Genomic DNA, 19418 nt, shown 5'->3' with positions numbered 1-19418 from the left:
TCACTATATATGTACATAGGTATGTTCCTGCAATGAAAATTCAGCTTCTAGGAAGGATCACAGTGGTACTTTTCTGTTGTAGGACATTTTATTTTGTTGCTAGTTTTTATTTTAGGTCTTAATATGAAAATAGTATGCACATGATGGATTACCATACTTTGTCTCACTGATCTGAAAAGCAGTAGGCAGGTATGTGTCACATGGTAGCAACATTATTTCCACCTTGGGCGTTAACACATGAACCCCTTACTACGCTCAGGATTTAATGTACGGGCTACGCCATAAATATGTAATTTTGCACCCTTGGGACACAATCTACTATTAATTAGCTTAACACCGGCATCGGTTGTCAGTCGACCCCGCGTAAAACCAAATTGCTTATGCAATAGGTATGAATTAAATTGTTGACGTTAAAACGTGTGAATAATTGGACGAATTTTTCTAAACTTGCCTGAATGTTGGTAGCACATATATGTATATCAGTCTAATATAACTACTAAGTCACCTTCGATAGTATGGATCTTTCTATCTCTCTAGAGGTCATTAGTTTTGTTGACATTATTAAATTTAAACGTGATTTAACTTTTTTCTATCTGAGGTAAACAAAACCTTAACAAACTATACACCTTAGCCTTCCTGAAGAATAACTCTATTGATGGGTGAACACCGCCTGAAAATCCGTACAAATTTGGAGTTGGTCAACATAGCCAAGCATTCGTCGGAGCTTGGCGCCGTAGAGGAACTTTTTAGACGTGCTGTGGACGGAAAATAGGAATGCCGGCAAAACAACACCTGACAACATTATTACGGGGTCCCAATTTTATACCTGAAATGAATTCTACGCTATTGATTTATCCGGAATTGATACCAAACATGACCTATAACGGGGACTGTTAGAATTTTTAGATTGAGGCCGGACGGAACGGTACGTACTAAACTTTAGAGAAAAGCACTAGGTATCTATGTATATAAATATATACATAACAGGTGTCTAAATAAGAGTGATACTTTTTGAGTAATATTTCAGATACTAATGGATTTTTCATCGTCGTCTAATTCGCCTCGGTGTACCCTACCTACTAATTTGGTCATGCATAACAAAATAACACTGTATGTTACCGAGATTCATGCTAGGTACTTATTTAATAATTATTTTCCTAATTAGTACATTCTTATATTACAATTAATACCTGCATTCGTAGGTATATTCCATGTGTAGGTACTTGCATAGAACGGGTATGGAGAAGATGACAAAAGGCCTTTCGTGTCGGGCTACGAAATCATACGCGGCAGAGGCTGCAATTTCCTGGCCCTGAAGCCGTGGAACGCGACCGCATCCTGTTACTTTATACAATACGTCGGCGGTCGACATTTTAACCAGCAATTTACGGAACGCTAACTGAGGCTTTCAGATTTCGCTCTTCTTTGTGCTGTGCAAGGACAGGTGACAGTTCAAAAATATTGTTTTAAATTGATTTACTTCATACCTAGATATACTCGTAACTGTTTATTATAAGTGTTGCGAGTATTCATGGGACTTTAAATTTTTAATGAACACGTTTTTAATTTGGTTCAAGACTGCGTCGACTGTCCAGTGGCGCCCTCATTAGGGAAATTGAATTTTCTAATAAACCAATTAATTTCTGTATTAATCAGTCATCATCATCAATTTGGTATCCTCTTGTCGGTGGAGTATTTTAATTTTCTCCCTCTCATAAGCCATATCCTTGACCTCTTGATGTCACGAAACCAGCTATAAATAAATCAGTATGTATCAGTACCTATATTAATATTTGTTCTACATATTCCTCAATTGTTTACTCTTTTATTGGGGATAAATATAACGACTTTAGTATTTTCATGAACAAACCAAGCATTTTCGTCCAAAACAGTGCCATTTGATGAAGTGGAACTGCTGATGATGACCATGCAGAACGAGACTTTAGCAACGTATAGGTATTTCACTTTTGGCGATTGTCCTCTTTGTTACACTCTTACATACCTGCCTTGTGTTCATGAAATATCACACATATAGAAATATGTACGTACTTACTACAAACATTACACACGGCCATCAATACCCTATTTCCTGTAGTAATGTATTATTAATGAGGCGTTTCACCAGAATGTCGCTTACAAAATACTTTTTCTCAAAAATGGACGGCAAAGTCGACTTTGCCGTCTAAAAAATCGGTCGCGAAGCCGTAGTTTATGGTTAGTCAAAAATTAAAAAGTTAAAAACATTGCAGTCTCGATTTTGGGACTGCAATGTTGCATACAAATTCCATTATTTGTCGAGTTCCAAACTTTTTAAAAGTTGAAATGGCCATATCAAATGAAGGCACAGGCCCAATAAACAGCCAAACAGATGATTAGTACCGCGACTATTTAGGTGTCTCAAATAGGTTGGCGTATTTTTGGCAGAAAAATACACTTCTATTTTTTTATTAAAAAAATAAAAAGGCGGCAACGGCTTTTCTCTGTGAAAATATATACGGAAGAACGTTGCTTTTGTAAAATATTTCTATGATATTTATATTTCTTGCACCATTTTTGAGAAAAGCACTATATATGACTCGGCTGGAAGGCTACTTGCTGGCTTCGGATTCAATTAAACGGACTCCCAAGGTCGTCCGTTTAAAACGAATCCTCAGCCGGCAAGTAGCTACTTCCGAGCCTCGACAATAATGTACTATTGCCTTATCGCGGCTACCTCAATCAAGTGCGTAAAGCTCGACAATATACTGTCAATTGGTTAGCCAAGTCATAAAATATTACTAGACCAAACATTCTTCTAAAGTAATATAGGAATAGCAAATCTTACTAAATATTTTTTCTATTAATTTTTACAATAAGTTTGCAAATACTTCACTTAAGGTACATTGAATATTTGTAATATTCAAATCCGTAATGTAGGTATCGTCAGGACTGAAAACTGATAGCAAATCTTAAATGACAGCCTGGGATTGTAATATATGAGTTCCTATCCCTACTTTACCTGTACTCAAACATGTAAAAAAAAACAAGTTACAAGAAAACTCTCGCCTACCTACCTAGGTACCAAAAGATAGATACGAGTTTTCTTGTAACGAACGAAGCAATGCTTGAAGCAACTTATTCCTTCATAATTCTTTTTTTGTTTCAGGTTCCGATGTCTTTTCCATCCGGCAGTGTTTTTTGGGCATTTACAACAACACAACGCACCTAAGCATGGTACCTACATCAGCCATAAATCTTTAAATAATCGATAAAACACTAAAGTATAGGTTACTAAACTTTTGAAAACTTCGTTATTATGAACTGTTTTCATTGGAAAACATTTTGCATTTATTTGCATTTACATTTATTTTTGTAATAAAATGAGAATCCCTACAATACTCCGACGGTTAAAATATACCTACCTACATTTCTATCCAGTTACGTGGTAATACAGAAAGTTCCTGGATTCTCTACAAGTACCTATGTTTTACTCGGAATTTCGTCACGTAACGTTTTTTATTAAGTACCTATTTTAAACTCTTCCTGAAGCCGGGAATCTTTTTTCTGTACCTACAATAGAACCAACCTGAAAAACAAACGGCTCATTTTTTCTACCGTCACTTTATATGTAGATTTTGGATCCTCAGTGGCGGTTGTGAAGTGGTGGTGCATTTTTCAAATTGCCAGCAATGTTAAAATACTATCTATCGTATCGCTATCGTATAAATTGCACCTTAGAAAAATAGACAAACAGTTATATTTTCAAAAATATTAATATATAGGTACTTACCTATTTTATTTTATTCCATGGTCTTTAAATCGCTCTATCCAGAAACTTTCAGTTTTACCTGATAACAACAAGTAAAACGTAAATTATGTTGTAGGTGATCAGATAATGAAGTTTTTTGGAAATATTTCTATAAAACATTCGATTCGAGCATGCTGAATAAAAGAAAAATGACTCTGTGGACTAAACTAAAATCCAAGCTTGTTAATGAGAAGCAGGGACATCACGCCCAGACTGAATTACAAAACATGTGATACAACATTAAAGCTACTTTGACATGAAGGTATATGCCACCAGATATGAAGGTACGTTTGGTTCTTTATGATTGCATTGCGAAATTAACATTATTTATGAACTGAATGCTTTAGCGAATTGGTATTATATTCACAGATTTTTGAATAAACGCTGAAATTGTAAAATTACTACCCATTTTTTCATTGAAGCGTAATAAATATTTATTCAGGAATAGTTATTATAATGCGTTTAAAGTAGTTTGTTAAAAGTTTATTCACAAGGTCTTAGAGTAATAAAATATGAATAGGTAAGTGGGCAGGTTTCTTAAAATTTGTTACCTAATGTTTTAAAAGCAAATACTTAATCTAACAAATGAATTTCACGGCATTTAATTGCTTTTACGGTTTTGCACAATTCCTTTCAATTCAGAGAATATAATAAAAAATATAACTTTTAGTTTGACGTAATTTATTTATTATTGGTAAGTATACTTACGAATGTACCTACGGGAATAAGCAATGTTCAACGTCATCAAACTATGTATCTCTGACAAAACAGAGACAGATTGGTTCCCTAAGTTGTAATGGGAAAAATCACAATTTCCATGACCCGAGTCACAAGTGTGTGTATCCATGGGACACGGTACAGATTTAGGTCAACGACATATTTCCTTGGCTTCAGCGACGGGGCAGCTCTGCCGAACTTAAAACCACATTAACTAACGTGCCTAAGTGTAAATTAATCTCAACCATGTTTGCCGTATTAAAGTTCTTGCCTGAAACACAAGGAATCCGAGTATTTTTTTAAGTCTTTGTTTTATATTAATGGATCCACGCAATACAAGTTTTGAAATTAATTATGTTTATGTTTAGTTACTACTTTTTTTAAAGCGTTTTTCTATAGAGACATAAACAATAGTGATTCCTGATTATTTTTAAGTTCAAGTTGAGTTTTGGATATGTAGTATTTGGTCTCCCCTATATTATTTAATTTGGTGTATAAAATGTTTTATTATAATTTAATTTTGTATAAACGTCTAATGTTATGTTACGCGTGTGTCTCATTCGGGGTAAGTTTACGCGATTACAAATGTATGGGAGAAAACGATAGCTTTCAAACAGTAATATTTAATACCATACATTATTAAAACAAGTGTTTGGGGCACTAGAGTGAGAAGTTATTGTTTTTCATTTAGTTACGCGTCGGCGAGTATCGTTATCACTCTTACCTAGATCCAGACCCAAACGCAGACTAAGACTGAAATTCGGACCCAAACTAAGGCTCAGATTTAGACCCAGACTCAAACTCAGAGTAAAGTTCATTCAGACTAAGACCCAGACCCACAAACGGACTCTTACTCAGACCCAGGCTATGACTCACACTCAGACCGAGACTGGGACAGGCGCAAGTTTAGTCTCAGACTCGGCCCAAGACTCAGACCGAAAACCAGCCCACTCAGACATAGATTCAGACACGGACACAGACTCAGACTAAGGTTTTTAGAGGCATAATACATTTACAATAATGAAGAAATAAAATATAAGTAATACAATTTCTATCTTTACAAAAAATATATGTATAAACTAAAAATCGGAACACAAAGGTGGGCTGACCGGGTCAAATAAGTATTTACTTCCACCTAAATGAAATTATCATGCTTCCTTTCAAATGGGACGATACTTTTAAAACTTGTTAGGAAAAGGAACCGTACATTTACTATGTGTTTTTTATAAGTAGACACACTACTATTTAAGCTATAAACGAAATAAATGTCATAAGGCTTCCAGTAATCGAACCAGAGTTCTCCGTTTACATGACAGATGTCTGAACCGATGACGCGAATTTTCCCAGAGTTTCCGAAAGCTTGTGCCGCCTCTGGCCATCCCTGAGGTAGAATAGTATGGCAGTAAGGTGAAACAGGTTCAGGCATCTGTATGGTCACGTAAACGGAGGACGCTGCTACGATTCCAGCCCTGGGCACTGGTGACCTTAGTCATTTTTTCATTTCGTCCGCTTTGCAAAAAACATCACTTACCTAATATGTATATATAGATTCGTACGTATGGTTCTCTTAGTTAAGTTTAAGTGATTGGCTATACTTTTGTAATAGCGGCTGTAAAACTCTACATTTGCAAAGCCGATTTTTACAGTTACCCATATTTTGTGATTATTTAATCGAGAAGCCTGTTCCTCCCATTCTGCTATTGCTTAAAATATTTTCAGATGTTTTTTGTGACATAATTTTTGTTTTATTTGTTACAGATAAACCAACTCTAGTGCCGACATCCTCGACCGAAACACTAAAATGGTCGACTCATAGCATTGGTTTTTCACGTGTGCATCTAGTATCCAAAAAGGTGGCTTTAGGCGCAGAAAAATGTTAATGTTGATAATATTGTATTTCATTTCGTTTCCCGTGCTGACTACCAGATTAGTCAAAGGTGAAACAACCATGGATTCTAAGTCACCACAACCTATTATCAGCTCCAGAGTTGTACGCACCAAGTATGGTGACATCAGGGGTTTCATAGTTACACCTGAGTCCAGGTTTTTAGAACCAGTAGAAGTATTTAGGGGCATTCCATACGCATCTCCGCCCATAGGCTCCTTAAGGTTTATGCCACCTGTGTCAGGAGCTCAATGGTCAGGAGTTAAAATTGCAGAAGAATTCAGCCCGGTTTGCCCTCAAGTTCTTCCCGACATAAGAAACGAGACAGCGGTACTGAAGAGAATATCAAAAGGGAGGTTGGAATACTTGAAAAGGATACTTCCCTTTTTAACAAATCAGGCTGAGGACTGTTTATACTTGAATATCTACGCGCCAGCACAAGGTAATTTACTTTAATATCCATTTATTATTATATTATGTAACGTGTACCTACACACAGGGTTGGGCAGTATTTCAATTACATGTATTTGAAATACGTATTTGAAATACATTGTAGTATTTTGTATTTGTATTTCAAATACTACCTGGAAAAGTATTTTGTATTTGGTATTTCAAATACTGCACTCACATGTATTTTGTATTTTGTATTTCAAATACTTCAAGCTTCAAAATACATTTCTACAAAATACATTTTATTAAATTCTATGATCCTAAAATGGAACGTTTTTTTATAAATATAATGTACAACTTGTACGAGGGCAAATATGTACCATGCGCGAGTTATTCTGCGCGGAACTTTTCGTCAACAGCCAGGGGATAGAGTCATTACAGTAGTTTCCATCCATGCTCTAGTTTTCGACCACTTGACAGATAGGCAAATAATATATTTCATTTTTAATTTACTATTTGCAGCAATGTAGGTTTATATTCAAATTTCGTCAAGTGGATGAAAACTAGAGCTGGACGAAAACAAGCGCAATGACCCTATACGTTTTTAGGAAAGGATATTCGTTAAACAAACTAAACGATTAGACAAAAAGAATTAAAAGTATTTTGTATTTTGTATTTGAAATACATTATTTTAAACACTGTAATTTGTATTTTGTATTTCAAATACCAGTCACCAAAGTAGTTTGTATTTGGTATTTCAAATACTTTTAAAAATGTATTTTGTAATTTGTATTTGAAATACGTGGAAGCCAGTATTTTGCCCAACCCTGCCTACACATATGAATGGTACCTATACCTGAAGACATTGTAACAGTGCCACTGTTGGTCGATTAATTCCTTTGTAATTTGGCGTTAAGGCAAAGTGGGCCTAAATATAATAATCGGCCAAGAGCATGTCGGGCCATGCTCAGTGTAGGGTTTCGTAGTTACCAGTCTGTCAAAATAGGCCAAACGGGGGCTATTAGTAAGTATCATAAGGGAGTACCTTTGTACTTACGTCTTTTTACTAAGAAAAGAAGATTTTTGCAATAACTCAAAAACGACTAAACCGATCACGTTCGCTATAGTTTTCATTGAAATTATTAATTAAGCACTTGTTTCACGATTTATTTCACAATGTTTTGGACTCGTGGTTCAAAAGTTAGAGGGACATAAGTATATTTTTTTGATTTTGGAGCGCATGTATCCGAAAATATTAACTAAATCAAAAATAGTTTTAGAAGACCCTTATTCGTTTTGAAAGACCTATCCAACGTTACCCCCACACTATAAGCACAAAGCAAAAAAAAATATTTTTGTATGGAAGGTACCCTAATATTTTTTTTTATTAAACTTTTTATTTCACCGTTCTGTCGCAATGCATGATTTATGTATTCATGCCAAATTTCAGCTTTCTAGCACTAACGATCACGGAGCAATGCCTCGGACAGACAGACAGATATGGCGAAACTATAAGGGTTTCTAGATGACTATGAAACCCTAAAAACGACACATACGTTCAGAATCATTCTCCTCAATCTCCACATTCTAAGTTGAATATAACTTTTAGGTTAATTTGTCTCCATTTCAACCGTCACTAGTTTCTTCATTTTCTTTTTCGATCACTCGTATTTAGCTTCAGACTGTTAAATCATGAAGGATCGTTAACACCAATTGGGGTTAGTTAGGCTCTTAACACACAACGACTTGTGCGAGCGGGATATCGCTATAACACGTGCATAGTCTCGCTCAAACATCGGAGCGACGAAGTGCGAATCGTACCCAGTCTGCTATGCTATTAGCCTTAATTATGAAGATTCGTTGCTGGCTCGTGGTACCTACTTATATAAATCAACTTTTACAGATTTTAACCTCTGATAGTTCAGTTTCGATTATTTGCTTATCCGTTTAGTTTAAAGTTTAATGGCATTCGTACAAACTGTGATGTGTTTCATCCACTGCTTGAAAACTAATGAATCACTTTACATATTGATAGGTAGGCAACTGAACTGTGATGTGTTTCTTCCACTGCTTGAAAAATAATAAATCACTTTACATATTTATTGATGGGTAGGCAACTGAGAAAATAACAAAGTTTAATTAAGGCCACTTATTAGCACTTAATCCAATTGCATTTGACTATTTTTGCATTGCATATTACCTATATGTCAACTTGCAAAGAACATACCTAACTTAAAACAACCGGGCCGCTATAAGCGCGAGTTTTCCATGCGCCTTTTTTGAAACTTTAGACTGACTCCCGCTTAACCGCTTTTTAATAATAGCTGTTAATAAGGCAGTATATTTTTCTTTATTATCACAACGAGTGTGGTTGAACTCACTTTAGCTCACTCTCGTATTTTGATGCCTTTCGTTATGTAGCAGCCACATAACTAAAACACTATTAAACGCTAAAGAAGCATATAATATAAGTACAATAATAACTATTATGCCAAAAATGCCTAACATTATTTTGGAAAAGAGCTGGATAACCTTCAAATTCCTCGACGAATTTTTTATTAAACATAGCTAATCACCAATGCAAGGAAATTCTGCTACAAGGATTCTAATGTCTAGTTTGGGCGCCGTAGGTTAGAGTGGGCATAATAGACAGTTTGCGCTTCAGTGCCAGTGGGAGGATGCCCTTAATTAGCGCCTTCAGATGCGTCGATCGGTTTCCGTAGACTGCCTGTCTATCTATTGCCATGCTCTGCCTGATCTATCGACATAGATTCTATAAAAATATATTGCGACAGTAATTATAAATTCACCCCGAAAAACTGTCAACCATATAAGGTTTCTTAAGATAGAGAGCCCACTGACGGACAATCGGATGGACAGCTAATAATTACGGTAATAGGATCCTGATTGCCACCTTTCGGGTACGGAACCCGTAAATGGAGCCGGACAGTATTCGAGCTTTCCATCAGCCTATTCACCCAATTACTTTTTTAAATGGTTTATTTTGCCAAAGAAGCTTCAATAATAATTAAAGTGTACTAACCTTTTTCATCAATTCAAACAGGTCAAATACATAGTTAGAAGGAAACAAAGTGTGTTCAACGGAAAAAGTACGCTTAAACTCGGCGACAATAAAACGAAATATAAAAAAAACTTTCTAACTTCCACGGGCGTTTAAACTGAAACATTTAACAAAAAGCTTGATTTATAATTTCAGCTAAAAGGGCGAAATGCTCAGCGGAGGTAACTTCTAAACGAGTCATGTTCTTGCCGAGGGACATCGCTTTCATTTCGCTGCCGGCCGGAATAATGAGAATGCGAAGCGGACGGAATTAAAAATACGTATTACGATATTTTGTACAAAAATAGTCAGTCATATGAGGCGGACACGTTACCATTACCATTGTAGTATCTCATGAACATACATCGGGGTTTTCGGTGCGGGAATGGTTTCGTGTATTTATAACTTTGTTTTTTGTAAATTAATTACCAAACTATGAATGAAACGTAGGTCTAGGTCCAAATGTTAAATTAGTATCGTTTTTTACAGTTTTTAGGCTAGTGTAAAACATTCCCGCAACGAAAACCCCGATTTATGCTCATGAATCATAAAAGCTACCAACTTTTAGCTTGCTATTCTCGAACAGAAAGCTCACAATTTGCAAAAAACGAAAGAATCGTAAACACTAAACTAATAAGTTGGAAACCAATAAACTCAATCAAATAGCCCTATAGAAAACATAAAAGAAACATTTACCTGTTTAGTTCATTTCCTTCATAGCTTCATCCTTTCATTTCGTTTCTGTGTTATTTTATAAGAGTTTCGTCTGCCTTAATCAATAGTAAGAAACGCAGGCGTTACAATTTACTTGGAAAATGTAAGAGAGCTTGGTTATAAACTGAAATAGATATCATACACTAAAGAAAAAGTGACCAAGTCTAACGGTGGCCCAGGCGGGAATCGAACCCGCGTCTTTAGCCTAAGCGGCTAACCCGGCCTGCTCACTTTTTCGTTATAAATACATAAATATATATTATAACACTTAGGTATTATACACTAAATGAGTTTCACCACATACATAAATTAAATGTAGTAACTACTTAAGAAACAAGTACAAAAATATATCATAAAATACATATACTATTTTTTTTTATTTCAACTAAAAAACAATAGGTACTCTGATTTGCTCTGATCACATTAACGTAAAAATTATGACACAACACTAAAATTTTACTAAGATAAAGTCACTCACCTAAATTTGCTAAATGCAGCGTTAAAGTGTCATCATTACTGTCAAATTTGTATGAAATATAACGTTTACAATGGCTTTTCCACTATTTGTCACATCAAAATTGGTGCAGAGGTAGCTTAAACGGTCTATACTTATACCTCTCGAAAAACATGTGTTCCACCTTTGTTATCTCTTTTACTAGATAAACTGAGTGTGGACAATGCACTTCGGCAGGAAGTGAAGTAGAGCATGCAAAGCCTACGTATTGTGTGGGTACACATATGGGTATAAAAAGTAGAGGCGTAGCCCGGAATTCCCGAAAACCAACTCTCTCTTGAATATTGCTGTCGCAAAATCTCACGAACACGTTTTTCTATGGCCGTGCTGGTATTGTTGGTTTCAGCTTTGTTAAAAGCGCAAGAGCACGAATAGGTAGTTTTTAACTTTACAGTTTTTTTGTGCCATGCTGGGTAGATAATATCATGATCTCTTGTGAACTTTCTCTGGTCTCGATTGTATTATACTAGTATCTAGTATTGTTATATACTCGTACATATGTACAATCCGGGACGAGCTATTTGACGAAACCGCTACAGTCCGCTCACTTAAAGTTGTTAGTTGTTGCAAGTGTAACGCTGGCCATCTTTAGAATTTAGTTTGCATTTAACTATGTAATGTCAAGGCCTGTGTTTGTTTTGACTGTCGCTCGACCACAATTTTCATTATTAACATGTCACGTAAGAATTTATAATAAAACCTATTAATATTACACTCATATCCAAATGGGTTTATCACTCAACTTCTCGTGAAATCTATTAGAAGTTCCAACGGGGAAGGGGCATAGAGTTTGTATGCGGAATTTTTATGCCCACATCTACGATCACTGATCTGTGTTGGCTTTTTGAGGATATATTTTAGAACTATTCGGTTTGCCCATGCAATCCTTGCTAACAAAAGTGAGATATGGATTGCAGTCCTTCTTCCAGCGAACGGAATGTACCTCTATCTTTAGCATCAAACACAAGAAACAGATAGTGCGTTTCAGCCTACTGTACCAGAATAAGCCCACCCATTGGTGTCGCTTGCAGCATAACGCCATAGGGTGTGGTTGCTGTTGAAGACGCCGGTGTAGATGCTTGGGTGCTCAAAAATATGTCCATTGTTCGACCCACTAGCCAGCGGGGGCTTGAATAAGTATATTGGCAATCTTAATTTCGGCTTTCTGAGCCATCATGAAATTGCGAGCGGAGGCGTCCGAAAAAATCACGTTAGTACTTTTAGGTCGGACCGAATGTAGGTGGTAGGTATAAATAGTATATAAAACTTAGTGAATTAATTATAAATTCATGAAAGCTGGGGACGATATAATTTGTGACGAAATTTGAGGCTAGACTGGATATATGCATGCTTGTTCATAGGAATTGAGAAAAACTTGGAGCGCCCAGCTGGAATCGACAAGAGTAAACAGTGGTTTAGTAGGGAAACCGAGTTACTAGCGCACAGCTTACTTAAGTATATAAATACATGCTTACGTAGACCATCACTAACCCACACCTTTTCGATTGGTAGGTTTTCAACAAATACAACGGATTAATTTACATTTTTATGTACCAATCTATACGAAAGCGTCACGCTCATTTTACTCGCCGCCGCCAGTTTTTAAAAAACGCCGCCGCCTTCTTTTTGCCATACGTCTGGTTCTTAAGTAACCTAACTTTATTATAATATAAATAATACGCATGATCCATGTATTTAAACTAAAACAATGACTACCAAAGCCAGAATCGCTCAAGCTTCTCACTTAACGCACTTAACGCCATAAGCGTCGGAACAAAAAACTTGATTTATCCGTTTCTTCCCGATCCATCATGTTTCAGATAAGGCGAGGGATATCTCCCGCCCGAGGATTGGAAATTTACGCTGAATCCGTACGAGTGCTATACTTTTCTTCTTATTGTTCCGAATCGGAAAAGACTTATGATGCATACAGATGATAATTTCTACCAAGAAAAATATTGCTGTTTTAAATGTATTTAAATACTAAGTAGGTACTAAAAAAGATGCCGTGAGGCGTTGAGTCCATTTAACATAAAACGACTAATAAAGAGGAAAACACAGTAACAAAAACTATAGTTGAATGAGTTAGGTATTTCGTCCTTTATTTGTTTGTTTAGTGACAGCACAAATCCTGAAATATTTAAGATAAAATTAGGAGTAAATAATTTTTCACCTCAGCAGCTCGAACAAGGATACTTTGTTCCTTAAAAACAGTGAGCAAAATGCGATTTTGCTCACTGAGTCATTTTGTCTCACTCAGTAAGCAAAATGCTCACTGAGTCATTCAAGTGACCTTTATAGTCAAATGTCATTTCAACATGCGGGGTCTAATACAAGTCCGATATACTTGGGTTCTATTATCTCTGTCCCTCTAGGTATGTTCTCACTGCTTAGGGTGAAAAATTTTGTGTACTACACGAGATCAAAGTTATTTACATCTCGTGCGCTTTTGAATCCCTTACTACGCTCAAGATTCTAAATTATAGAATCTTTCGCTTGCACGGGACTCAAAATAAGCACTCGAAGAAATATCAAACTTTGATCTCTTGTTGTACAAATACGTATAACTATTGATATTTTACTGATATACATGGTGTGTCTGACCATGGGGCTTTAAATCCAAGGCTTGATTTTACTCGCTAAACTGAGCTACTTTTACTATGGGACCAACCCTAAAATCGGGGAAAATTTTTGGCTGTTCCATAGAAAACGTCGACATCTGATCAGCCAAAATGAATGAAAAAGTAAGAAAAAAATTCAGTATTTCGGGGTTGGTGCCATAGTAAATGTAGCTCAATTTAGCGAGTAGAATCGAGCCCTGGATTTAAAGCCCCATGTTCAGACACACACTGTATACTTGTAGAAATTGTTAAAATCTTTTCGCGATAAATTTCTTAGTCGTCTTTTATGTTTCCGATAGAATACATTGAACAAACCGAAATTAAGTAAACGTCCAACTTCAGCAGCTCTTGTTTATGGTAAAATATAACCAAAGTTTAAATAAGTACTGGGGTTAAATACAGGCTGGGCAAATAAAGGTTATACTTGTTTTAAAATTTTAACTATAAGTTTATTAAGTGCAAAAGTTAAAGTAGATATTTTTTCACAAATATATTATTCAGGGTTGGCAATTATATATAACGAAGATATTTTCTGCAAAATGTCTCTAGCAGCAAGCGAATTTTACTGAAATGTTTGTGTTGTTTAAAATACGTTGTTTGCTCGATTAATTTCGAATAAACAGTGACAGTGATTGGCACCCAAATTCCCTAAATAGCAGCACCTTACTTACGGTATTTCAATGGGGATATCTAAGATGACGTGTCTATGCTAACAAGCTGATGAAATTTAAATATTTGCCTGCTGTTAAAGGTGGACATTTGTCAGACATTATGTACCATGTGCCATGTTCATCAAAAAAGTTTATAGGATATCTTTGTCTCTAAATAATGTCTGTGAATAAAATATTTAAAAAAATATGTTTTTGACTTTAATAATAGTCAAAATTTTAAAACATAATGGATAACAATTTGCCCATCCCTTAATTTAATATAATTATTGGTACCATAGGATTCATATACCTCGTTATGGGTACCATCTCTTAAAATAACTATAGCCACCCCTGCTTGTGGTACCCCTTTATTACCAGTTCGCTGCCTGGCTCACATAAAAATAATATATCGATATTACTTTGCGAAGTCGATAGTCCATCTGTTAGTACGCACTTGCGAAGGAGCATATTAGTTTTCTAATAGCCACCTTAATAGTACTTGGGGGAAATGAAACTAGTTTAGTTATCGTATAGTTTTTGATGTTTTATTATTATCACAGTATTTTTATTTCTTCATACAAAAGCAGGTAAATAGTGAAATAAACAGGTTGTTTTTCAAGTGCGACATAGAAGTTCGATTTTAAATGGAAATGGGTTGTGCCTAAAACTGTAAAAAAACATTTAAGTTTGGATGTAGGCAACGTATTATCAAATACTTGATTCTTGTATACAGAGAATTATTAAGAGCATTTATTTAATTATTTAAAAAAAATCGTTATATATTAAAAAAGCAGGAAAGCCTGTTCGCGGTTGTCCGATGTCCGTGGCACTGCTTTTGTTATGACTCAAGGATACCTCCCCAAATATTATGATTTGTTTACCATTACATTTAATTAACGATAGAATAGTACCTACCTATTATCATAATGGTCGGCTCATTTTTAGGGTTCCGTACCCAAAGGGTAAAACGGGACCCTATTACTAAGACTTCGCTGTCCGTCCGTCCGTCCGTCTGTCCGTCTGTCTGTCACCAGGCTGTATCTCACGAACCGTGATAGCTAGACAGTTGAAATTTTCACAGATGATGTATTTCTGTTGCCGCTATAACAACAAATACTAAAAACAGAATAAAATAAAGATTTAAGTGGGGCTCCCATACAGCAAACGTGATTTTTGACCAAAGTTAAGCAACGTCGGGCGTGGTCAGTACTTGGATGGGTGACCGTTTTCTTTTTGCATTTTTTTCCGTTTTTTTTTTGCTTTATGGTACGGAACCCTTCGTGCGCGAGTCCGACTCGCACTTGCCCGGTTTTTTATCACATCACGTCGCTGTCAAAATTGTCAACGTATCTCGTGTTAAGTTTCTGGAATTTGAAGTTATATTTGTAATTGTTAGATACTTGTTAAAACTTAATTTATTCGCTGTGTTTGGTGTCATGCTGACTTCGGTGGATCAACCAGAAGCATCATCAGGCCCACGTGACTTGCAAAATAAGTCGCCTCTTTCTCCCCCCAATGTTTCGCCTTCAGCAAAAACAAAAAGACAAAAGCAGAGTCCTTTAACAACGAATGAGAAACGTTGAATTGTATCTCGAGTACAAAAGGTTAACGACGACGTCGACTACTTTTTATTAACCGAATTTCTAATCCTTAAGAAACAGAACTACGTTTACAAACGTTACAGCGTAATGCGATAATATGAAATACAGTAGTCCCTGTCACTTATCCTGTGTATCAGTGTGTGTGAGTTTCGTGTGTGAGTTTCGTCGCTTTGAAAGCATAATATTAATAAGATACGTGTCAAATAGAACATGGCCTAAAGTTGCATCGCATTGCATCGCTATCGTTGCTAACCATGATCAACAGATAATAATAAGGTGTAGCACAGCCCTTAGTTCTCACACCCAGACTCACAGACAGTCTGTGTAGACACACGTCTGTGAACCCCCTAATCTTCATTCACTCACCATTCATCACATTCACTCTAACCCAATCACTCAATCACCTCGCGTGCGCCATACTGGCAGTTGGCAGTCCGATGCCGTTTGCCTTCCGAGATGCAACGCACGCGGCCTTACGACAATTTTCAGTGAGTGATCCCTTCTTTAGTTATTCGTGTAAATACCAGGACCCCTTTTGACCATCCCCGGTTACAAAGCTTTAATTAGTAATAAGTAATATAAGTACTGTAACAGGAATGAAATTTCAGCCGGCGTACGGGATGCTGTAGCCAGATACCCGGTGCTGGTGTTTGTTCATGGTGAGAGCTACGAATGGAGTTCTGGCAACGCCTACGACGGCTCAGTGCTGGCGTCGCACGCCGGTCTCGTCGTTGTCACCATCAACTACCGCCTAGGAATTCTAGGTAACAAGTTTAATATAAAATTCATATATAGTCTTGTTTACAAATTCAGTTACTTTAAAGACACTGCACCTACTAAATCTTTCTGGTTTGACCCATTGGTTGACTGGTAAAGAATGCCTTAAGGCATTAAGTCCGCCATTTGTACCTTCATGTATTGTTCAATAAAGATTAAAAGAAATAAATTTGTAATAATAATACACACTAACTTACATGGACACTATCTTATGCAAATAAATGCATTATGAATAGGTAATACTCGTAAGCCGCTTCAACTTCACAAAAGAACCGTTATTACTTATTTTTGCAACAAGTCAGAGCACAGCTGGATATTTTTCGAGTGTTAATTTTAAGTCCCGACTGTCCCGAGCAACGTAAGATTCTATAACCATAATTTAAAATCTAGAATGTAGGTAGAGTATCTTGTATTGCACATAAAACAGTTCACCTCACCATTTAAGCAAACTAAATGACATACGAATAAATTGATTATAAACGTATTGCAATGACATAGTAAATTTTCGTAAATTAGATTATTTATTTATTTTTCATACAAACAATTAAATGTTGCATATAGCTTTGTTGTATTACGGGAGTTATATTTAGCTATACCAAACAATTGAAAACTATGTACAAACACTGATCGATATAAACAGGCCCTAAGGCAAGTGTACGCTCTCATGAAAACCTTATCCGATAAAATAATAATAATTAATTAATTGAGTATCTCGAAAACGAAGTTAATAAGTATTAAAGATCAATGGACGTACTGGCACAACACTACTACAAGTTAATTTAAATCTGGAGCCTAATACGAAAGGAGGAGAAGAGAAATTACCTTACAGAAACCTAATTGGAACATTGATGTATCTGACAGTTGGTCGGGCCTGACGTAACGTACGCCGTTAACTATTTATCAAGATTTAATAATTCTTTTGGACCGGAGCATTTCAAATCAGCTAAGCAAGTATTACGCTACTTAGGCACGACTGACGTCGGCCTATTTTACTCAAATTCACAAGAGCCATTAGAAGGTATGGTGGATGCAGTGGTTACACTTTCAAATAGGCTGGGGCAGCTAATTATCAGTTGGGCATCCAAGAAGGAAAGAAGCGTGGTCCTATCAACAGTAGAGTCGGAGTAAACAGTTCTCACAGAAGCTGCGAAAGAAGCTATTCACCTTAAATATCACTGTTCAGAGATCTAAGAATTGATTTCAGACAAATAACAATTTGGAGCATCAAACAAAGCCGCCATAAAATGGAACACAACGCTATAGTATCTTCAAAATCCAAGCACATAGATCTAAAAGTGCATTACATTAGAGATTGTGTGAAACAAAGTATCCTAAACATTAAATATGTCAATTTTATAGTAGGAGTTGATGGTGAGTATTTATATTACTAGCGTCCCAGCTTAGGAATGTACCCTTGAAATAAACAGACATAAAGACACATTAATAAAAAAATGGAGTTGTACAAAAACTTTACTTTAAGTTCTAATTACGTACCTACCTACAATCAAATAAAATGTACTGTTTATTAGAAGCATAACAATAAATGAAGAAAAAAATGTTTAAAATGTTTGTTCCCATGAATTATCCCACTTAGTTTCAGTAATTTAAACCCTATTTATTACAAAACTAGGTCAAAAAAGTTTTTCAATCACGAAAAAAAATTAATTTATTTTTGGCATGTGACACCGGTTATATAGGTGACTTATAATCGTTGGTTCGCATGTTTACCACCATAACCTACGCTCTACGATCCCTTCAAGATGATTCAGCTTTATTAAGGTTGTCGTTTTTGCGTTGAGATCCACTTAACGATGTTTGTTAATGACCACGCGTTTACGACACTCGCGGTTTATGAAGGTTTTATAATATTACAATTTGGCATATGTAGTATGAGATTTTGCACGATATTTCGTACAAGCATAATGTACATATTATAAATACCCAGCCACGCATATAATAATTTTCTGAATTTTCATTTTACTTATATTTTAACACTTTTAACCTAGTACCATCGCTCACACTGTTAACTGTACATCGGTGGACCTTATGCCTTTTGTAATAAAGTCCACCGTTGTACAGTTAGGAGTTAGGAGTGTTGTGGAGAACGGTTTTTTTGTTAAACTGAAGTTACGATTAAGATTGTATTAGATGGACCGTGGTTCATAGCTAACCAACACAAACATAATTTATAAAGGTATACCGAAAGTTCTTTATTTTAGGAACAGCAAACATGTTATGGTGGAGAAATTTTCTACTTGAGTCTTGTATTATACGTAATAAAAACAAAGTTGACGTACTCCGTCAAGAATCCTTTTGTACACGAGAGATTGTTGTGCCTCAACTTCAGGACATTGTTGTAAAATTTCTACAAAACGCTTACATAACTTCGCAGTCGTGTTAGATAGAATTTGACGTAGATGAGATGACAAAATGAAGTGGTTTGCCTTCTTTGGAAAAGATAAATTAATTAAGTAATTTAAATGTGTAAATTATTATGTAGGTACTGTCAGAGACTTTAATTGTTGAGCCATTTAGGGTTTAATTTACATTGGAGATTTCATTGCGTTATTATTGACAACCAAATTAGCTTGAATCCTAAATGGCTCAACAAATACTTAAGTACATAAAGTCCGTGACTGTACGTACACTGAGAGAAAAGTACAACAAAAACACACTTAGAATTACAAAAATAAACTTAATC

At 35.8% G+C, this 19418-nt stretch overlaps 1 protein-coding gene across 2 annotated transcripts in view; it reads left to right on the top strand.

Annotated features, from left to right (window-relative positions):
* LOC134678195 (neuroligin-4, Y-linked-like) overlaps positions 1 to 19418 on the top strand; it is a 64266-nt gene that overhangs the window by 13729 nt on the left and 31119 nt on the right. Inside the window, exons 2-5 of one of the 2 annotated variants that reach the window (XM_063536656.1) lie at positions 3146 to 3213; positions 3864 to 4071; positions 6263 to 6831; positions 16549 to 16704. In XM_063536656.1, the coding sequence (XP_063392726.1) occupies positions 6378 to 6831; positions 16549 to 16704 (610 nt within the window). In that variant the 5' untranslated portion in view covers positions 3146 to 3213; positions 3864 to 4071; positions 6263 to 6377. The remainder of the gene's footprint in view (positions 1 to 3145; positions 3214 to 3863; positions 4072 to 6262; positions 6832 to 16548; positions 16705 to 19418) is intronic. The other variant, XM_063536657.1, reaches the window with a different exon arrangement.

Source organism: Cydia fagiglandana, chromosome Z, assembly GCF_963556715.1.
Source record: "Cydia fagiglandana chromosome Z, ilCydFagi1.1, whole genome shotgun sequence".
NCBI lineage: Eukaryota > Metazoa > Arthropoda > Insecta > Lepidoptera > Tortricidae > Cydia > Cydia fagiglandana.
This window is presented reverse-complemented; position numbering and strand designations above follow the sequence as displayed.